At 31.6% G+C, this 21,867-nt stretch overlaps 2 protein-coding genes across 2 annotated transcripts; both read right to left on the reverse strand.

Annotated features, from left to right (window-relative positions):
- Positions 1-4,774: 4,774 nt before the first annotated feature.
- On the reverse strand, positions 4,775-7,884 carry LOC127251584 (uncharacterized). The gene is made up of 10 exons (XM_051275322.1): positions 7,711-7,884; positions 7,499-7,544; positions 7,335-7,388; positions 7,131-7,191; positions 6,916-7,006; positions 6,678-6,776; positions 6,491-6,559; positions 6,033-6,387; positions 5,782-5,927; positions 4,775-5,692 (listed from the first exon to the last, which is right to left on the reverse strand). Exons 1-10 carry the CDS (start codon positions 7,882-7,884, stop codon positions 4,775-4,777), a joined length of 2,013 nt encoding a protein of 670 aa, XP_051131279.1.
- A 4,932-nt stretch (positions 7,885-12,816) lies between these two features.
- Positions 12,817-14,149, reverse strand: LOC127251909 (uncharacterized). The gene is made up of 2 exons (XM_051275858.1): positions 14,034-14,149; positions 12,817-13,822 (listed from the first exon to the last, which is right to left on the reverse strand). Exon 2 carries the CDS (start codon positions 13,752-13,754, stop codon positions 13,029-13,031), a length of 726 nt encoding a protein of 241 aa, XP_051131815.1. The 5' UTR covers positions 13,755-13,822; positions 14,034-14,149; the 3' UTR covers positions 12,817-13,028.
- Positions 14,150-21,867: the final 7,718 nt, after the last annotated feature.

Genomic DNA, 21,867 nt, shown 5'->3' on the forward strand with positions numbered 1-21,867 from the left:
TTTTTAGTATAATATAAAAAATGAAAAATAGGTGTTTGATTTGATGTTTTTGGAGAGAAAAAATTAGATAAATAGTAGAAATCCTCCAAAATCCTTCAAACAAACACACCCTAATATATTAATAGAATGGCAATAATTTTAATAATATTTTTTCTAATATGAAAATATATAAATAATATTATAAATGTAGAGATGAATTTTAATTGTATATGTGTAAGTTGTAAATTATAATTTTATATATATATATATATATCTACTATATACATATAAAGATACTACATATATATATATATTATTTTTTTTAATGTAGCACATATTTAAAAATAACTATTAATTATAACTACATTTCTTTCAATACAAAAACTAATTAGAAATAGTAAAATTACAATTACATCACATCACATATGATTTTTTGTATATTATGAAATAAATAATTTAATATAGTATATATATATATATGAAAACAACAATTAAAAATATATATATATATATAAATAATCATTGGGTATGTCTCACATATTATTTAAATAAAATAAAAATTTACTATTTGCAATAGCCAATCCAATTGTATAATAATGAAAAAGGAAGAAAAAAAATTCAAAATAGCTAAAACTTCATGTTTTTTTCAAGGATGGCATCCACGTTGAATTCAAATATATATATATACATATATATGCTAGTGGGAAGGCCCGTGCCAAACACAATGCATTTAACTTAAAAAAAAAAATTGCAATATTAATAATCTATATGAATTTTTGCCATTTATTTTAAAGGAAAAATTTCAAAAAATATTTTGTATTTAGAATTAGGCTCAATTATTAGTTTCAAACAATTTTTTTTTCCCATGACATTATGTATATTTCGGATATTAATTTTTACTCTCCATCTCCGAAAAAACGCACATGACTGTCACATGCACCTTCATGGTATGACCGGTGCATATCATGGATGTCGCCGTTGCTATGTTATCGCTCGCGTGGTTGTTGGACAGGTGATGTGAAATTATCTTTTTTCTCATTTTTGTAATGTAAGACATTATATGTACTCCTGACATTATATTTGCCCTCCAGATGGAAAAATAATTTGTTTTAGCCTTTTTTTTTAATTTTTTTTTTCAATTTGGTCCAATTGGACCAAAATCCAAATATGTTATTTGCAATTTGATCTAATCGAGCAAAGTTGAAATTGTAAATAAATTATTATTTTTTTAAATTATAATTTTACGTTACTTGTCTGAAGACCACGTGGGCGACAATATCCACGTATATGTTGGTCATACAATAAAGACGTCAGTGCGTTTTTTGGCACCGAATGACAAAAATTATATTCGAAGTACACATAATCTTCTAAATTGCAAAAATAAATAAATAATGTTTGAAAATAATAATTGGACCTACATACGAAAGTTTTTTTTTTTTTTTTCCAATTTTCTCTATTTCAAAATACACTAACACTATTCAAGTTTTTTTTATTTATTTTTTATTATTATACAAATATTTTAATAGTTTCATAAATTTAAGAATAAAATATTTTATAAAAAATAATAATTAAATAAATAAGACTGACTAAAATTTAAAAAATAAAAAGACAAATAAAATAATCTATTCAAATTTTAAAAAACATATATCAAATTGAAAAATCTTTAACAAATTATATTATTCTTTTACTTATAATAATATTTTATGAAATATATTATCAATATCAACTTTCTAACTACATCTCATAAACAAAAACAAACTTCAATTCTATATTTACAATATTTTTTCTATTTACATTTAACACTTTTAAATTCAAGAAAATAAGCTAACACAATTATTTGTATAGCTTTGATTTAAGTAGGAAATAATAATAATAATAATAATTACAATTTTAAATTTACAAAACACTAAAGATATATAATTATTTCTCTAATTGTATGCTATGAGAATTAAATTGTTTATATTGCTAAAATAATATTTTAAAAAAGGTCAGTAAATTTATTTTTGTTTTTAAAATTTTTGATTTCTTAATTGAAATTATGTTAACATTTTTTAGAAGATTTGTTTCATAACATAATTTGACGGTAATAAAATAGAATAAATAATTATGATATAATAATTAAAAAATTATTTTAAAATATTTGTTTATATAATTTTTTCACACATTGTATATAACAATAACACAATAAAATATATTATAAAATTTAAATTTGAAATACACTAATAAAAAAAATAATAGCTCAAAATCCTAGTTAATTAACATACCGACAACAATCTTTCATCTCCGCCTTCATCTCCACTTTCAACTTGTTTTTTAGTCCATTCCTCAACTCATTCTCTCTATTTCTATTTCCTTCTTTCCGCTTAGCCCTGGTCATTCTCTTCTTTATCTTTTTCTATTTCTCTACTTCCCACCTTCTTTTTACTTCTTCCCAAATAATCTTTTTATATAATCTTCTCTCCTCACCTATAGGAAAATGTAATTCCTACGGCCGTATATGTCATTTAGGGTGAAGACAACAGGAGATTAAAGAATCAATACGCATAAATTGAGTCATAATCCTAACAAATCAAACCACTATAAGACTACAATTAATTAAACAATACAAAAAACCGCAAAATATAAATCATCAAATCCATCGTCTATTACTATAGTGCAACTACAGAAGCAACAAATCTGAAAACGACCATGCCGTTAGAAGCAGTGCGGAGATCATACTACAAAATACTTTCTATTTGTTCATCTTCTTGATTTAATCAAGGTAGAAGACTCCTCTCAGCGATGATATGATCATCAATTGATTCCAACAACAGCAGCAGGTATCACCGGCGGCAGCGCTCGAAAGATGCTCTCGTCCGGATACACGTGGTACTCCTCCACCGAACAACACCGACGTGCAAGAACATGATCGGCACGGAATCCTCGCCGGCGGACAGCAACGGCTTGGCCATTCAACCGGAGAATTCCATATCGACGTCTAAGATCCAAGCGGAGAAAAAGAAGATTCAGCGGACAGTGGCGTGACACGTTCAAAAGAAATAGGGCTATAGGTTATCTTATATATACACACACGCGAAAAATACTTGCATAATTAAAATAAGAAACGCTTCAAATTTCTGTTAGTTATTTCCAAAAAAACACCCTTCGGTTTCCCCAAAGAAAAAGCTCCCATTTTCATCATTACATACATGCTTGCACGCATGCCAATTAAATATGCATATAATTATGATATATGATATAATTAAAATTATATATATAAATAAATTTATTACAATACCTATGCAAAATAAAATTAATGTTATAATAAACTACATCTATCTCACATGTAAATATATATTTAAAAAAAATAATTACAAAAATATCTATACAAATAATTATTATATATGATGCACATTATTTTAAAACATATATATTAAATATATACTCTATATATTAAATATTATAATCAATGAAAATTAAATAAAAAATGTAAAAATACTAAGAATTCAAATTTTATATAAGTTGGAATCTACATATATTAATATGATAAGATAAGATAAATTTATATATAATTAAATTTATAAGCATACAAAAATATCCGATGTAAAATTATAATTTACAACTTATACATATACAATTAAAATCTATCTCTACATTTATAATATTATTTATATATTAACATATTAGAAAATATATTATTAAATTATTACAATTCTATTAATGTATTAAGTATATAAAAATAACCATTAAATACAATTGCATTACATATAAGTGAACTCTACGATGAACTCTTATAATAATATATATACATTTAAAAATAATCATTAAAATAAATATATATAACAATTATTATATATAATTTATATTTTTATAACCACCAATCAAAAATAAAGACCAATCAAATTATTTTAAAAAAAATACAAAATTGCTAGAAATTCAAGCTTTTTGTATGAATGGACCCCACAATGAGCTCCAATAATATTATATATATATATATATGATATGATAATTCATATTTTATGACGTTATTATATCTTAGAAACTTTAACTTGAGTTTTGTTTAATTTTTAATCATAACTTTTCACTTCCTAAAAAGTTGAAATGCTTCATAAAGTAAATCCATATGATTCTTGTTGCATTACCAATGAATGTCATGCAATAGTATGCTCCACCAAGAAATGTCACTACAATTGTCCATGCATTAGTTTCAACTTTTGCTTATTTCGATTTCTCTCTCAAGTTGATCATCCTTTTCTATTTCCTCAATATGCAATATTCACAGTTGAAAATTGATTTATGAAAATAAAATTTTTTTAAGTTTTTGGATCTCATAAAAGACACTCACAAGGACCGATTCTTGCAATTCTACCGACAATATGTTTCTAATCTTGCAGTCTTTCAATGATATCAATTTTTAAAAAAATAACACAATACAAAAACAAAAAAGGAATATAAAACACATAATTTAGTAATTCAATTTAATCAAACTGATCTACATATGAAACACTGTCATTATGAACATTGTGATATTTTCAAAAGGTGAGAATACTCTATATTATAGAGAGAGACTCTAGGCTCACACTGTTTCATGTCAATAATATGTTAACTGAATCCTTAAGTTTCTCTACAAAGTTCTTATTATTGATAGATTTTTATTTAACTTTAATTTATAAAATAAATAATTTTAATCTAAATATGAATATATATGAATTTTTTATTGAAATAGAAAAAAATAATGTGATGCGGAGAAAAAGAAGGCGATACGGAGGGTCGGAGAAACTTTAGGTGAGGTTCATATGTGCGGACGGCCGTGCACCTAGCCTGCAATGATTGCTGTAGCTTGCTGTTGAGCGGGCCCGCTTTCTCTACTCGGTCGAACCTCTACCTCGCCGCCTCCTACGATACTTAATTTGTCGGATGAAGGCCCCTTCTTTAGTCGCTCACCACCTGCTCCAACAACAAGCCCGTTCATCTGATCCAACCTTGCCTTTAAGAAAGAAAGGTTGAATGTGAACTGGGAGGTGGTTAATGTCGCTGAGGGGTCTGCTGCAGGTGCAGGCCTCATTGCTAACGCTGCCTCCTCTTTTAATTGCAATTGCCCCACTGAATCCCCCTGGCTCTGGCTCTGGCTCAGGCTCGGGGTGGGGGTCGGGCTGACGTTCCACGGGAGCGTTGTGCTGCTTTTCCTGTTCTTCGATCTATTCTCAGCAGCTCCACCCTTTGAATGACTACTTTCCAAAGCTAATATAACTGGCCTGACACTATTAGCATCATGATCTGACTTGCCTGCGTATTTGAAACCCCTTCTAATTTTGTTGCGAGTTGTCGTCAATGCAGTAGCATCAATTTTTTGTTCTTGTTTTTCTGGGAGGTCACCTTCTCCTTTTGCTTTTTCTTTTGCTTTTGCTTCTTCTCCTCCTCCTCCTCCGGTCGAATCAGCTTTGTTGCCCTCCGTGAAGAATTGGCGCTTGCCGGGATACAATTCATACATAGCCCTATGCGTAGTTGCTTCCGAACAAAGGGATTCCTCGCTCTGTCTTTGATGACATTTCGCAGACTGCTTTCCGGCAAATGATGCGCGTTCACTCACCAGCTTCCGCCATGCAATCATTTGTGCAGTGGGTCCTAAACCCTTGACAAATGACATCAAGCTACTCCTGTAGCTAATTATGTCTACTTGATTAATCTGTGCGTGCGTGCGTGCGTGACAAGTACATTTAGTGCAACAGTCAGTCTGGATACGATCACCGAGATAGTGATGAATGCAATACAAATTTTAAGTAAATTAAATAGAAAATATATGAAGGGCGCATGCATGCATACCGATACTAGCTGATTGCAAGTGTGTGGGAAAGATGCGGTTGAGTCGACCGCGTGCTTAAACAAGGATGACCTCCGCTGACCCATTCTGTATGTGGAACGCCTATCGTCCGCTCCTTGGGAGCTCGACACTCGGCCATCTCTGCGCCCTGCTTATATGTGATGGCCAGGATTTTGCTTAGGAAACCAAGTAATTTAGTTAACCCGAAAGACTTTTTAGATCTTTGGAGCTAGCTAGCACTAGCCTGAATTACCCGTGGCGGTGGCGAACAATAAGTTGCTGTCGGAGCAATTAGCATGGTGATGATGGGCCAGGGCAGTGGGTGATGTCTCGGCTGAGCACCCAGCGGTCCTTCTGATGCCGCTGCTTCTTCGGAATGTGGGGGTCTCCTTGGGAAAAGCGTCCCTTGCTTCATCCATTGCCGCTGCTGGCGGTCTTGAATCCTTGGACTCGCCTAACGCCTTTCTCATAGATCTTCTCCGAGCCCCCGAAAATTCCATTACAAAATTTTCAGGATCCACTCTAAGGGCTTCAAAGACCTTCTTAGCTAATTCATGCATGGCACGAGCCTGTTTGACGTCCATGTGAACCACCGCCATTATGATCAACTAGAGAATATATATATGTGTGCCGGGAAACTGGTCCACTTATATAAGTATATATATATATATATATATTGCCTGCTAGTCCAAAGTAGACAGAAGCACACACCTGTCGAAAATAAGTGGTGCCTGAGGAGTTGAAATGCATTGCATTTTCTGGTATCAGAAACACATCTCGCTGCAGTGTAGCCAAACGTTAGGCTATTGGTTCTAATTTCTATGTTGGTGTAGTTAATAGGAACTCTGTAAAATGTTGTGTAGATCTATCTATATTGAATAGGCCGAAGCAAACCAACCTCAAATTGCTCGAGATTCTCATACATCCCTTCGTGAAGTTTTGCCCTCATTGTCCCAAAGTCCATGGGCTCTTTAATTATTTTATAGTAATCCTCAACCTACAGCACATATATAGATATATATATATATATATACAATATTAGTAGAGGACGATACCAGAGTTAATAGTTGAGCTAGAAAATGCCAAAGTACGTGGGTGATGGAGATGCAGCAAATTAAAGATGAGCGGAAGCAAACCTCATCCGGATTTACTGGTTCAGCAAATATTTCGTATGTATCTCTCCTGAAATGCATTTCAAGAACAATGCGATTATCCATCCCATTAAGCCTAAAACAAATTTGTGTATATATTTAATTGCAGAAGCTGTGTTGAAAGTTATTCACCTGTACACTGACCTAGCCTACCAGAGTATTACGGAATAGGATATTCAATGCTGCTGAAAGTTATTCACCTTTGTAGCGTGTCAAGAACAAGCTCTAGAGTATGCTTCTCCGGCAAGATCAATGCTTTGCCTGTGAATACCAATTAAAAGGAGAAAGAGACAGAATCATTAATGTGGAAGGAATAATTAGATGCAGTAAATGAGTAGTTTTATCATTTGAAAAATCTGGAATAAAAGTAGGAGAAACTAATTATATTGTAATTTCAACATCACCAGTACCACCATCCTGCTTATGGTGTTCACCATGGCTAGATTTCCAGATCAGTACTGCCAAGGCCAGCAAACAGAAATGCGTAGTAGTGGTAGTTAATGATGGACCCATCATGAAAATTAAGGCTACAGGCTGGGTGAGATGTTGGACGGCTAAGTTTACTCACCGCATGAATCCGTGGAGCGACGTCCATATCTTGGGCTGTTTCTGCCCTGCACCGTATTCAGTTCATGCAAAGCAACATTATTATTATTATTATTATTATTATTATGAGTGATGAGAGCGTGCGGGCAGCATAATAAGCATGTATATGGATGTAAGAAACTAAGAATGTCCAGTGATGGTCGGTAGTCGGTACTCATGCTCATGTGTGCATACCTTCCAAACTTGTTTGGCTAATTTTGAGACGGGTGTTGCCGCCGCCGCCGCCGCAGCATCATCAAATTTCCGCTTGATAGTCCTTGTCGTCCTAGTGCTTGTACTTGGGGGGGCATCAAGGGCTTTGATTTGGGGGTTCTTCCTCCTCCGTCTCTTGCTCCCATCTCTCCCCATTTTACTTGCTGCCGACGACTTGTGCTGCGTGTAATCGTTACAGAGCCTTTGTTGCTAAGCAAGGCTTTCGTTCAATGAAATTAGCGGGCATATAAGCTTACTGTTCTGTTATGGACACAAGAAATATGGAGTAATTAATAATTCACAAAGCAAACAACATTAATCGATCCGTTATGTGTGTTACTTCTTCCCCTTAAAAGGCATTGTAATTAATTGACAAATATCGCATGTATTCACGTCTCGAGCTTGATCTAGCAGGTTTCTTGTATTTCTGTATCGTATGATATGACAGACCGTACATTTCCTCATTAATTCACCTGCCTCAATATACCATATCATTTATATTTGTTGGCAAACCTGACTATCGAGATCTCGGTCTCAATGCGCCAGGCGGATACCATGATCTTTCTTATTTTGATAGCTAAAATCATACTAAATTGTTCATAGCAATAAAGTTTAAGCAATGAATAGAAATAATTTAATTCGGTCCTATAAATCTACTATATATGAATATGTGTATATATGGAAGAGCAATTGTTAGTATCAACTAATAATTTTTATAATAGATAGATTTGTGACCGTGAGAGTATGGGTTCAAATTTCGATGTTTTTAGGTCTTGTTTGTCCCACGGTTTGTGACTTGTCTTTTGCTTGTCACACATAATTTGTATAATGTAATATTTCAAGTCTAATTTGCATACTATTAGGTTCGATGAAGATTTACCTGGAGCACCTCGTAACTAAGATTTTGATGGTATATGTATATAGCCACAGAGAATTTTCACTCGAAGATTGAGATGTAGTGAATTATAAAAAGCGATCAGATATAGTAAAATTTGTGGTTGTAGACCCTGAATTGTTATCATAATTATTTATACTCTTTGACTTGTGAATTTTTAGGTCGAACACAAGGATTTTAAATCGTAAATTTAAATCGAGTATAGACCTCATGAAACCCTACTGTCACTAGGAGTTTCTGTAACCCAATAGACCACCGTCTATGCCCCATTAATTATCTCAAATTCTGCCTCATTAGTGGCTTTACTTTTTTGTTACCTCTTTTTAATCAAAATTGAATTTAAACTAGTAGTTAAGTAGGTTGACAAGGCTCCCTAGTACTTAACTACGTTGAACTACCTTGAATATGTTTGTGACAATTAGGGTTTATATAAATGTGAAAATGGGTGGAAGAAGTGATAATGAAAAATTGAATGATATTTCATTACTTACTAGCAAAGCTGGAAATTTTAATTCTACAAAACTGTAATTAAAACGATAAACTAAACTAAGTAAGCAGTGAAGCGATGGCCAAGGGAGAAGAGGAGTTTCAACTCCCTTGGCCATTTATGTAGAGAACTCCCTTATAGGGTTGGAGCTCTCGGGAAACAGAACAACAACTAGAGTGCACGAAAGTAATTACTAATATACTCCTCTCGAAGTATATTTTACATATAGATATCTGGCTCTATTTATAGCAGATAGAAGTAGCGGTTGCAAACAGTTACAAAGTGGTTTCTACCGCTAAGCAGTTAGGCAGTTGATGACGATTATTCTGTTGAAGCAGTTGCTAGCCATAACTCCCAGGTGCTCGCTTTGCTTGCGGAGACTTGTAAGGGCGCAGATCTTCCTCGCTTGCCGGATGGCTGGAGGGCATCAGCGGGCTTGCTTGTGCTGGCTGGTAGTGGAGTGGCTGTACGGCTGCAGTTGGAACACTTCGGCAATATTTGAGTTAAGTGTTGTCGCTTCCCTGCGGTGGGTGTCTGGTCGCTGGCCTGAATGCTGGAGTGTTGCTCGCGAGCGGTGGAAGCTACCGCTTGCCTCTCTTACCTTAGTTTTTCTTAGTGATGGGATCATCGCTTGTGAGCGGAAATGACTTATCGTTAGTTTCATCTGTCTTAGCTTTTTGGATCCAAAACACTGCTTAAAATGACAAAAATTGTTAATAATCTCAACAACCCAACTTTGGATCATGCCAAGCTAGATAGATCAATAAAGTATGTCATAAATTGTAATAGTTTTTATACAGAAATTCAAGTAATACGTAGTTTTATCAAGCGAGAAATATGTTCATATTTGGAGTTATCACAACCGATAGGTAGGTTATTAAGTTCGACCGGGATTTATCCAGAACGCACCTGAAAAATAACTGCGGATTCTCGTATTATCAATAATAATACTCCCTCCGTCCGGCTAGAAAGTATACATGATTCTATTTTGGGACGTCCAATTACAAAGTAAACATTTCATTAAATACCTTAATTTTTTCCACAAATACCCCTACTTTACATCACATCATTACTTTTACACCAAAAAGCAAGGGCAAAAATGTCATTACACTACTTTTAACTACCCACTATAATTAAAATACTATTATTTTTTAAACACCGCGCCAAAAGTAATTGTATACTTTTTTTGTGGACGAAGGGAGTATTTTTTAGAATAAAGTAAATTAAGTTAGTTTACCATGGAGTTTAAAAAATTAACGTTTTTATTGAAAAATTGTAAAGGTTCAATAATTTGGTTTTAAATTAAAAATAGATAAATCTTTAGATTTTAAATTTTAATTTAAATAAATAATTTTAATACTATTATATTTTGTAAAAAAGTACTAGGAATAATTTTTTTAATCAAATTTAAATTTAAAATTATCATCATTCAAATAAAAATGTACTATGTTTCACTTTTTTCGCTCATTTTACAATAGACACCAGAATCAAAGTAAGAAATAAAAATATATATATTAATAAAAAAATAATTATAAATTAAAATTATAACTAAATAGTTTAATTAAAATTAATAAAATTATAAATGATGAAATTTAAAATATGAATTATAACAAATAAGGTGGGAGTGACAAAATAAAAGTTTGACATAAAAAAGTGGGCGAATGAAAGTAATATATTCAATACATTGTGCTTGTATATACAGTTTCTTCTTTTATTATTTCAAACTAAAATTAATACTAATCAATACCTCAATTTAAATTAATTTCAAACTACAATCAAATATAATAATGGTTAGTTACATTGGCTTTGTTTCTTTTCTTTTTTTTTTTTTTTTTTTTCTTTTTAACTCTTACATATTTTCTCAAAAAAAAAAAATCAATACACTATACATCTTCATTATTTTTATATTTTCTACGCAATTCTATCTCTGTATCTCACGTTAAAAAAAATTCATTTTCAACAATTTTACAAAACAAAAAACAAACACACTCATTTTGTTTATTGTTTAAGATTGTTCAATCTATATATATATACATACATATATATATATAGTTTATGAGCCTTAATCAATTATCAATTTATTTTCGCTCAAATCTCTATTTAATGATTAAATTAAATTAAATATGATATATATTGGAAAAAAATATTTTTTTTATGAAAATTAAATGTGAATTGATGCGTCGAAGTTATATCGAGAATTTAAATAAAAAAGTAAATCCCTGGACTCTCTTTACAATGTTTGTCGTGCACTTCTTTATCGAAAGTCATTGACTTGAATCGGTTAAAGGAGCCTCCAAAGTTCATCCTAGAACTTCAAGGCGTTCGTTGTGTTTTTCACCGAATCATCAAATCCAGTCATGTTGGATCCAAAAGTCAAATGACACATTGTCAAAAAGGTTATGGAACAACAAATTTTCCTCCTCAAAGATCAAACCCCCAAATCTAAAAAAAAAAAAAAAAAAAAAAATTCAAATGCAAAATTGACGATAATTTGTCCTTACAAAGACCAAAGCTCTCTGAAGTCCATCAAATCAAACCGAAGCCAAATTCCTTTGGACCGTCAAGTACGACATCAAATCCAAAGTTGATAATCAAATTCCCCGTACAAAGGCCAAAACCCTTTAAAAGTCCGAGAAAGCCAAACCGAAAATCAAATCATTTTAGATCGTCCAAATAAGCCATCTAAATCCAAATTGAAAAACAAATCGATTCAGAAAGAGAATCAAATCACTCATTTAAAAAATATGACTTGCTCTAAATTTAATCAAATATAATTTGTACAAATTTTATATTTATTAAAAATAATACAATTTTTTTTGTATATATCATATCACATTAGGAATGGTTTTGAAGAACATATTTTTATTTTGAGTATAAAGAATTGTATAATTAATATAATAACAATAATGAGGATATATAATATATATATAAATATATTTTTTAATATTTCCAACAACTTTTCATTTTGTACAAACCTATTTACTAATATCTTAGTTCTTCCATTTTGCTTCCATTGACATGTTTGATTAGTGATAATATTTAAGATAATAAAGTTTAGTGCGTTGTGATACTATATTACTCCTATGTCCCAGATATCGTGATATGATATATAGTAGACACGGTATTTTTGGATATAGTAGATACGGTACTTTAGGAAGGGTGTAATTAGTAGATAATTAAGAATGTATTAGTGAAAATAATTATCCTATAATATAAATAATTATAAATTAAGATTAAAATAACTAATTAGTTTAATTAAAATTAAAAAAATAAAATTTAAAAATTTAAAATGAGATTAAAGTGTGTAATCATTTTCCAAAAAAGGAAAGTGACATGGTACGTAGGACGGACAGAAACGGCAACGTGGACATGGTATTTGAAACGGAGAGAGTATTATTATTTTTACGTGAATAGTGTTGTTAATAGTTTTAGTAAAAATAATTTTATGATTATAAAGTTAATTTATATATTTAAATATTTTAAAACTTATATTTTAATAAAATTTATGTATAATTATTATTTTATAAAGAATAAAATTTTATATACAAATAAATAAAAATATACATTTATTATGAATAACATCAATTTATTTATAAAAAAAATAGAAACATATAACATAATAAATATATTTATGTATTATAGAAATAAAACGATTTTGAAGAATATGTTATCGAATAAAATTGTAAAAAAAATGTCTATACCGATTATCACTTTTGATTGGGCACAGAACAACCCGTTGTGTAGAACATTGGGCATGCGAGCTGTGTGTGTATATATATATATAAGGAAATCGAGAGAGAGATGGACACGGGAAAAACAAAACGTGTCAAAATGTACACACACAGCTGCAATCCAAAACATCTCAGTTGACAGCAAAATCAAACGATTACGGAGATAGATAGTTATACATATGTGGAACTATAATTTGGTCTTGTAACGGCATTTCTGCTGAGAGAGAGCCCGATCGGCGAGCTCGATTTGCAGATCGCAAGTGGTGTAGGTAACGACATGAATTTTGAACAGCATCCGCACTCGGCCGGCGATTCTGATGTGAGTTTGAAAGGGCAAAGTACCGGAAGTGATGTCGGAGTACAGAGCAGAGTTGGAGAGCAGGCGATCCGCCATTAAAGTGAGGGTGAGGTTCAAAGGGCGGGTCTCGCGGGCCCCAATCTTGCCGTCGGGGACGGGGACCTCACCAACGTTGTTGCCTCTGTACCTGAGGAAGGCAGTGCTGCGGGAGTACCTGAAGCCCACCCTGTTGGGGTTGCCAACGGCGAGGCCGATGTCCAGCGTGACGTTCAGGTTCACTCTCAGACTCGCTAAATCCAAGGAGGCGTCCAGGTGGGAGAGGGAGACCGAGTCGACGCTAGTGGTGGGGCGCCTAGCCTTGAAAACGGTCAAACCCAGTACGAGGAACAACAGGCCCACCCCCATAACCACAGCAGCAGCAACCAACGGGCACAGGCACAGGCATCTTCCGGATCTGCCCCCCGCGCCGCTGGTGTTGTTTGCTGCCTGAGACCCCATCAGCTGCTTATCATCCTCCTCCTGCGTACTAGATCTCAAGTTGGATGGATCAGGCTCACGCTCACGCTCACGCTCACGCTTAGTCTCAGCCTGACCACTACCAGCCTCCGCATCCATTCCTTCTACCCTGATGGTAGGTAGATCCGAATCCGACCCAAAATCCGAACGGCTAGCCGGCTACGTAGCTGCGGGCAAAGGCAAAGCGGTTATTCCTTAGATTTTTAGTATTGCTTTTCCTTTTTTATCAGAAAGTGGGGATTGGGTCGATCTCTACAAACATGTATCATATCTCGACTTGAACCAATGGAAGATAAAAATAAAAATAAAATGTTTAGAGAATAGTATAAAGGCTGACGGCGGCGCGTTATCACTAGAACCAAACCTTTACCCAATTACCTAACCCGAACTAACTACAGCACTACAGCATAGTAGTAAAGGTTATAGCCATGCCAAGGAAGAGGGTGGGAGCTGCAGGCCAGAGACAAATCCAACAATAATTGATTGATGCTGATAGTGATCAAGCTGAGCTGCAGTCTGCTCTGCTCAGCTTGCGTAATCTCATATTAAAGATAAATCATAAATCGAACATGTATTTAATATATTACGTGCACGAATACAGATAAGGAAAGACACCGAAAGTGAAATATGTTTAGAGCAAAGCAATGGTTTGATTGAGAAAGTCCTCTGTTTATCATTTTTATATTTTTTATATTTTGCCAATTTATAAGGCTGTTGCTTGTGGGAATTAGTATCAAATTTTAAATTAATTTTTTTTTCTATTACTCTTATTTTTTAAATAAAATTGTAATATATGTATTGATATGAAAAAAAGTGAATAAAAATTAAAATTTATGATTAGAATATTTTTATTATTTTATCTTTATTATTCATTTTTTTAAAAATTAAAAGTCTATTTAAATTACTACGTTTTTCAATTTTTATTCCGTTGAAGTAAAAATTTTGTGAAAATATTTTCTTTTTTATTTTTCAAAAAAATTAGTTAACATTAAAACAAAAAATTAAATACAAATAAACTCCTAAAATATTATATAAAAATTAATTTTAAACATTTGGACAATAAAGGTTATTTTTTTATAATTTTGAAATTAATTGAAGTAGAGAGTTGATTTGAATTTAAATTTGTATTTAAAATAGTATTTTAATTTAGATATTGTTGATGTATTTTTTTTAACAATAAAAAGTAAAATCCGAAAATAGAAAATTATCTTCGAATTTGATATAATTAGTGTTTGAGATTAGTAATTTATAAACATTGTACATACAGAAAATAAACTAGAAAATAAAAGACTGAAAATTTAAATGATGATCCTCGAATCACAGACTTTGCTGTCGTTTGAAGATGCTTGAAGATTAAATCCAAATCCTTAAATATTTCTTCAAGAAAACGTTTCAGAACCGTCGCCAGCAACCGCCGTCAATCGCTCATAACGAAACATTTTGAAACGTCGTCTGGACGGTTACGGCAACCGTCCACAAGGTCCTCCTCTGTCGACACGTGTCTTACACCGTCTCGCCAAACGATTCTACCAATTCCAGAACTCAACTGGCCCGACCGACCATTCCAGAGACTAACTGGTCGCTAGACCAAACGACTTATTGGTCGCCCCATCAAGTGACCAACATATGATTTCTCAAGACGATTCAATGGTCGCCCCAATCAAGCGACTGAACTACTGTTCACTTAATTAGACGACTAATTAACAGACATTTGTTTGGTTCAAACTCCGTATTGGCCGACTCAACCGATGGCGGACCAACCGACTGCGAACCAACCGACTGCAAACCATCCCATCCGACTGCAAACCTTCCGACCTGCCTATCCGACTGCGGACCTTCCGACCTGCCTATCCGACCGAGGACCAAGACCTGCTTATCCGACTGCGGACCAACTGACTGGACCAACCGACCGTAGACCAACCGACCTGAGTGCATATTTTCTCCTTTTCCGCCGGACTTCGTGTCCTAACTTCCTTTAAGATCCTTCTATTATTATTATTATTATTATTATTATTATTATTATTATTATTATTATTTTTGTGTGTAACAACTTGCCTCATCTGCAAGACTCCTAAGCGTCATTTCTCATGATGTTTAGGAGTTTGCAGGCCGTCATCCGAGGCCACGTCAGCCTCAGATCCGACCTCCATCTTTCGAGGCTACGTTGTAACCGACCTCCATTTATCGCGGACTGGTGCTGGCTTGCGTGTTCGTCGATCTTGCACTATCATTTCTTCAGCACCTCCCCCATGACAGAAGTCGTGATCATTTTCTCTGAAAAATGATTCTAATCTCCCTGTCTTGGATGCTAAACTGGCCAGATCTTGAACTTCGTGGGCCGTTAAAGCCTCCCGCAGTTGTGTATGCATATTTCGGACCACCAAATTGGTCATCTCGCTCTCCTCAACGATTGTCGGGCAACGTCCATTCATTAATCGCATCCGCTCTATGAATTTGTAAGCGGTCTCCTCCGGCATTTGCCTGATCTTCAGAAGGTCTGTGAGTGAGACTGTTGGAAGAGGATTAAAGAACCTTGCATGAAAGGCCGTTTCCAAACCTTCCCAGGTTTGTATTTGTACAGGTGGTAGATCGACAAACTACGAAAAAGCTGTCCTGGTAAGAGACAGACCAAATAGTTGCAGTTTATAAAAAGGGTTATTACTGACCTCTCCTAACTGTGCTGTGAACCGACCCACATGCTCTATTGTGGAGGATCCGTCTTCTCCTGAGAAAACATGAAAGTCTGGCGGTCGATAATTCCTTGGGAGAGGATACTCATTGATGATTCTCTCTGGAAATGGCCTTTGATACGCCGGTCGGTTCACCGTTTTCGGGTTCATTCCGAAATACACCCGCAAAACTTGAGCGATATCCTTCGGATCTACCCTGGGTGGAACATAATCTTCCCTAGAGAAGGCTGGCTCGGCTGGGATGAGATTATGAATTTGATCTCCTAATCTTTCTTCTCTGGGAACAGTTGGCTCGGCTGGAATGAGATTATGAGCTTGTCCCCCCAATCTCTCTTCCCTTACGATATTCGGCTGAGTATTATCAATCTTGGTCCTAAAGGAACATTATTTGGAAAAGTTAGAGGAGTCTTTCCCCTATCTGTTCGGTTGAACGTTGTGGCGCTTGGCAATGTACTGTCAACGTATGATGGCCTAGCGAAATCTGCTTGCATTCTTGATGGTAATATTCCTGGTGGCGTGTGAGTGGGTTGAAGAGTAACCCTTGATAAAGCTTGATCTAACATGTTCTACATGAGATTCTGTTGCTCACGCAACATGAGGTTTTGCTGCTCACGCAACATGTTTTGCATGACCAAAATTTGCTGATTGTTCAATTGTTGAATATAAGATATCCAATCGGTAGGTACTTGTGGTGCTTCCCCTGCATTCGACATAGCATGTGGTGAAATTGTTTCTCCTACCGGTGTTGAAGACTCTTGAGGTTGTGAACCTGCCATATGGATTTTTCTGATGATTCGGCCAGACCTCAATCGTATAAAATTCTATGTTGACGTAGGATCATCAATTTTGCATTTCTCCCACTGTGGTTGCCAATTTGTTGATGTATTTTTTCAACAATAAAAAGTAAAACCCGAAAATAGGAAATTATCTTCGAATTTGATATAATTAGTGCTTGAGATTATGAATCTCCAAACACTGTACGGTACAGAAAATAAATTAGAAAATAAAAAACTGAAAATTTAAATGATGATCCCCGAATCACTGACTTAGCTGTCGTTTGAAGATGATTGAAGATGCCTTTCCAGAATAAATCTAAATTCTTAAATATTCCTTCAAGAAAATGTTTCAGAACCGTCACCAGCAACCGCCCACAACGAAACGTTTTGAAACGTCGTCTGGGCGGTTACGGTAACCGTCCACAAGGTCCTCCTCTGTCGACACGTGTCTTACACTGTCTCGCCAAACGCTTCTACCAATTCCAGAACTCAACTGGCCCGACCGACTATTCCAGAGACTAACTGGTCGCTAGACCAAACGACTTATTGGTCGCCCCCTCAAGCGACCAATATCTGATCTCTCAAGACGATTCAATGGTCGCCCCAACCAAGCGATTGAACTACTGTTCACTTAATTAGACGACTAATTAACAGACCTTCACTTGGTCCAAACTCCGTATTGGTCGACTCAACCGATGGCGGACCAACCGACTGCGAACCAACCGACTGCAAACCATCCTATCCGACTACAGACCTTTCGACCTGCCTATCCGACTGCGGACCTTCCGACCTGCCTATCCGACTGAGGACCAACCGACCTGCTTATCCGACTGCGGACCAACCGACCGTGGACCAACCGACCTAAGTGCATATTTTCTCATATTCCGCCGGACTTCCACTACAAGAAAATATCATTTTTGTAACGAGATTTTTTCGTCATTAAATTCACTTTTTCCGTTACTAATTATATTAGAAACGGAATTAATGATGGAATTACATTAGCTACGTGATCTTTAGTGACGAAATTCTGTTACAAATATACTATTTTTTTTGTAGTGTTCGTGTTCTAACTTATTTTAAGATCCTATTATTATTATTATTATTATTATTATTATTATTATTATTATTATTATTATTATTATTATTTTTTGTGTAAATCAGATATTTTATGAAAATAAATAGTATATTTTTATTAAAAAATTGTATAAATAATATCAATTTTGATTTGAAATTGTAAAAACACAAACAAATAATTCCTACCAGAGAAATTACCACTCTTTTTATTTTATTTTATTTTGGACATGAAAAAATCTATAGTTTTGAGAATTAGTGGTTTATTTTGTTTTGTTTTTTATTAATATTTTAAATTAATATTAATATTATTTACTAAATACAATTTTTTTATATATAAAATATATTATTTTATTTTACTAAATTTAACAAAATATTATTTAAACAAAACACTTCATTTCAAATCATGTTTAAATTACAATAAACAAAGAAAGGGTGTGTTTGTTTGAAGGATTTTGAAGGATTTCCACTATTTATCCAATTTTTTCCCCCCAAAAATATCAAATCAAACACCTATTTTTTATTTTTTATATTATACTAAAAATCAATTTTACATTCAAAACATCACATCAAACCCTATTTATATCACATCATACAACTATTCAAATTCAAAATTTTTACTATTCAAATCCCAATCCAAAATCCAAACTCCCCAAACAAACACACCCAAAGTATATTTAGACAATTAAATTGAATATTTTTGTAATAATAATTTATTTAATTAATAGAAGTGATCCATAATTAAAATTTAAAAATTATAAATATATACTACATCCACTTTTGCGTATATATTTTTAATAAAAATATCTATATATTTTTAATGAATTTTATTATATTAGTTACCGTAGATATTAATTTTTTGATACTATCAATTGTATGCAGCAGTGTAGGGGCTTCGATTCCCAATATCTGTATAGTATTTTCTCTTATTTATCACAGAAGATTTTTTTAATATATCCCACGTGATTATTTTCTATTTTTGTTAATTTGAATTCTATTAAATATAAATTAATTTAATTAAAATTTTAAATTTAATATACATAAATTCATTTAAATTTTTTATTTTGATTTTTCTATTAATAAACACATATTTTTATATATTTAAAAACTTCTTTTTTTTTTATAAAATTTAATTTATGTATAAGTAAATATATATAATATATTTTTATTTATTTATATATTATTTACATTATATTCATATTATATATTTTTTATTAAAATATAATATTTAAAATATATATATTTAATTTTTTAATATTTTCTTCTTCCCGCATTTCATATCCATTTTAATCTTCTTTTAAATTTTTTAATTTAATTTTTTTAAATTCTAATTAAACTAATTAGTTATCTTAATCTTAATTTATAATAATTTATATTATAAATTAATTATTTTTACTAATATATTCTTATATTTACTAATTATATTTATCCTAAATTTCCGTATTTACAGTGACTAAGACACCAATTGTGGGACGTAGTAATATATTAATTTTTATTTTAAAATAATAAAAAATATTACTTATATAAAATTAATAAAATAATATTATAATTATCATGTTGATTAAATTATATTATCTAAAATATTGTATTTTTTAACTAATGAGATCTTTTTAATTAGGACGAAGAGAGTATATATTTAAATCATCTCCAATGACACAGTTCTTGGGTGCACACGAGTGTTCTCATCCCTCAAACATGTATGTGGAGATATTCAGGTATGTTTCTTTAGAGCAGTTTGAGAAAATTTGGGTTTGAGTTTGATTTTTATTTGAATTTTGGGATAAGTTTGAATTTTGTTGTTTCTTTTGTTTTTGAGTTTGGTTGGGGTTTGAAGAGTTTTGATGTGTATTGATACTATGAATAATTAATAAAATAATATAAATGTGTATTAAATTTAATAGATAAAATTTATATTGTATGATTTGATTATAAATTTATATTATATCCAATATATATATTTAAATATTTATTTATTTGTATTATAAAAAAAAATTATTTTCTAAAAAATAATAATATTTTATATATTTTTTAACTTATAATAATTATAAATATTAAACAAATAAAATATTTGAATTATATTTATATTTTAAATTCAAAAACAAAAACAAAGTGCAGCACTACAGTGATTTGCAGGTCTTTTCTATTGTATTGCAGCGGTTTGCCCGGTTTGGCGCTCAAATCATTATGCACAGTAATTACACAGTGATTTTGCCCAAGTCAGGCTGGGAGAAATATACCCTTACTTCTTATCATTCAAAGTATTATTTTTATTATTTTTATTTGTCTTATATCAATTAATTTTTATTTAAATTACAAATATATCATCACATGTAATTATTTTATATAAAAAAAAGTCAAATGGTCTCAGGTATCCTGTCCCATTTACTCCCATTTACTTTAGACACAAGTTTTAGAAGAAATAATTAGTAAATAATTAAGAATATATTAGTTAAAATAATAATTATTTAATAAAAATAAATTTAAATTAACATGAAGATAATTAATCAATATAATTAGAATTAAATTAAAACATTTTAAAATAAGATTAAAGTATAATACTTTTAGAATGTGTTTGGTTGGATGATTGGATTTAAATTTAATTATTCATCCAATTTTTTCCCAAAAAATATCAAATCAAACACCTATTTTTCATTTTTTATCTTATACTAAAAATCAATTTTACATTCAAAACATCACATCAACATCTATTTATATAACATCATATAACTATTTAAATTCAAAATTTTTACTATTCAAATCCCAATTCAAAATCCAAACCCGCAAACAAACACACCCTTAAAAAAAAAAGTGACCAATGAAAATAAACGATGAATACAATAAATAAGACGGACATAATATTATTTATTAATCTACACCTAAAAAGTCCATTTCAAAACGGACGATGAGAGTAAGAGATATGTATTTATTGCTATGTGTTCCATTTCAAACATATGTATGATAAGAAGGCCTTTTCAAGCAAAGGAGTATTAAGGGTGCCTTTGTTTGAAGAATTCTCAAAATTTTTTATTATTTAATATTTTTTTTTAAAAAAATTATTAAATTAAACATTTAATTTTTTATTTTTTATTTTTTTATATTATACTTTCTTCGTCTCGTATATATTTATCCATTTATTTTTTTACAAAAAATAAAAATATTAATATTATATAAATATAATGACATTTGTTAATTCAACGATAAATTGAAAGTATATTTTTAATGTTATGTAGACAGCAGAGTTACTAAAAAAATATAAGGACGAACATACAAAATACTAAAAAAAAATCAATTTAACATTCAAAATATTACATTTACATCAAAATTTATATTAATAAAATCTCTCACTCAAAATCCAAAACCCCAAACAAACACATTCTACATAAATAAGAGAAATGAAACTTAACAACAAAGAAATAGAAATGTTTTCATTTTTCTTATTTGTTTGAATTAGATAAATGAAATTTGAAAAATGAATTATTTTTACTTCTTTATTATTATTATTATTTTTTAAATGAAGATAAATGATATTGTAATATATATATTGTTATCTTTTTTTTTATTTTTTTTACTATTTAATTTTTATAATTATTTATATTATATTATTTCAGTTTTACAAAAATTATATTTAACTTATCATTCAAATATTTAATTTTTTATTATTTTTTTTAAAAAAAT

The sequence above is a fragment of the Andrographis paniculata genome, unplaced genomic scaffold (assembly GCF_009805555.1).
Source record: "Andrographis paniculata isolate CXL003 unplaced genomic scaffold, ASM980555v1 Contig45END, whole genome shotgun sequence".
Lineage (NCBI taxonomy): Eukaryota > Viridiplantae > Streptophyta > Magnoliopsida > Lamiales > Acanthaceae > Andrographis > Andrographis paniculata.

Coding starts and splice junctions, on each gene's coding strand:
- LOC127251584 (XM_051275322.1), bottom strand. CDS start 7,884: ATGGGGAGAGATGGGAGCAAGAGACGGAGGAGGAAGAACCCCCAAATC. Junction 7,007..7,130: donor GTTCTTGACACGCTACAAAG/GTGAATAACTTT, acceptor AATTTGTTTTAG/GCTTAATGGGATGGATAATC. Junction 6,560..6,677: donor AGAATCTCGAGCAATTTGAG/GTTGGTTTGCTT, acceptor GCTACACTGCAG/CGAGATGTGTTTCTGATACC.
- LOC127251909 (XM_051275858.1), bottom strand. CDS start 13,754: ATGGATGCGGAGGCTGGTAGTGGTCAGGCTGAGACTAAGCGTGAGCGT.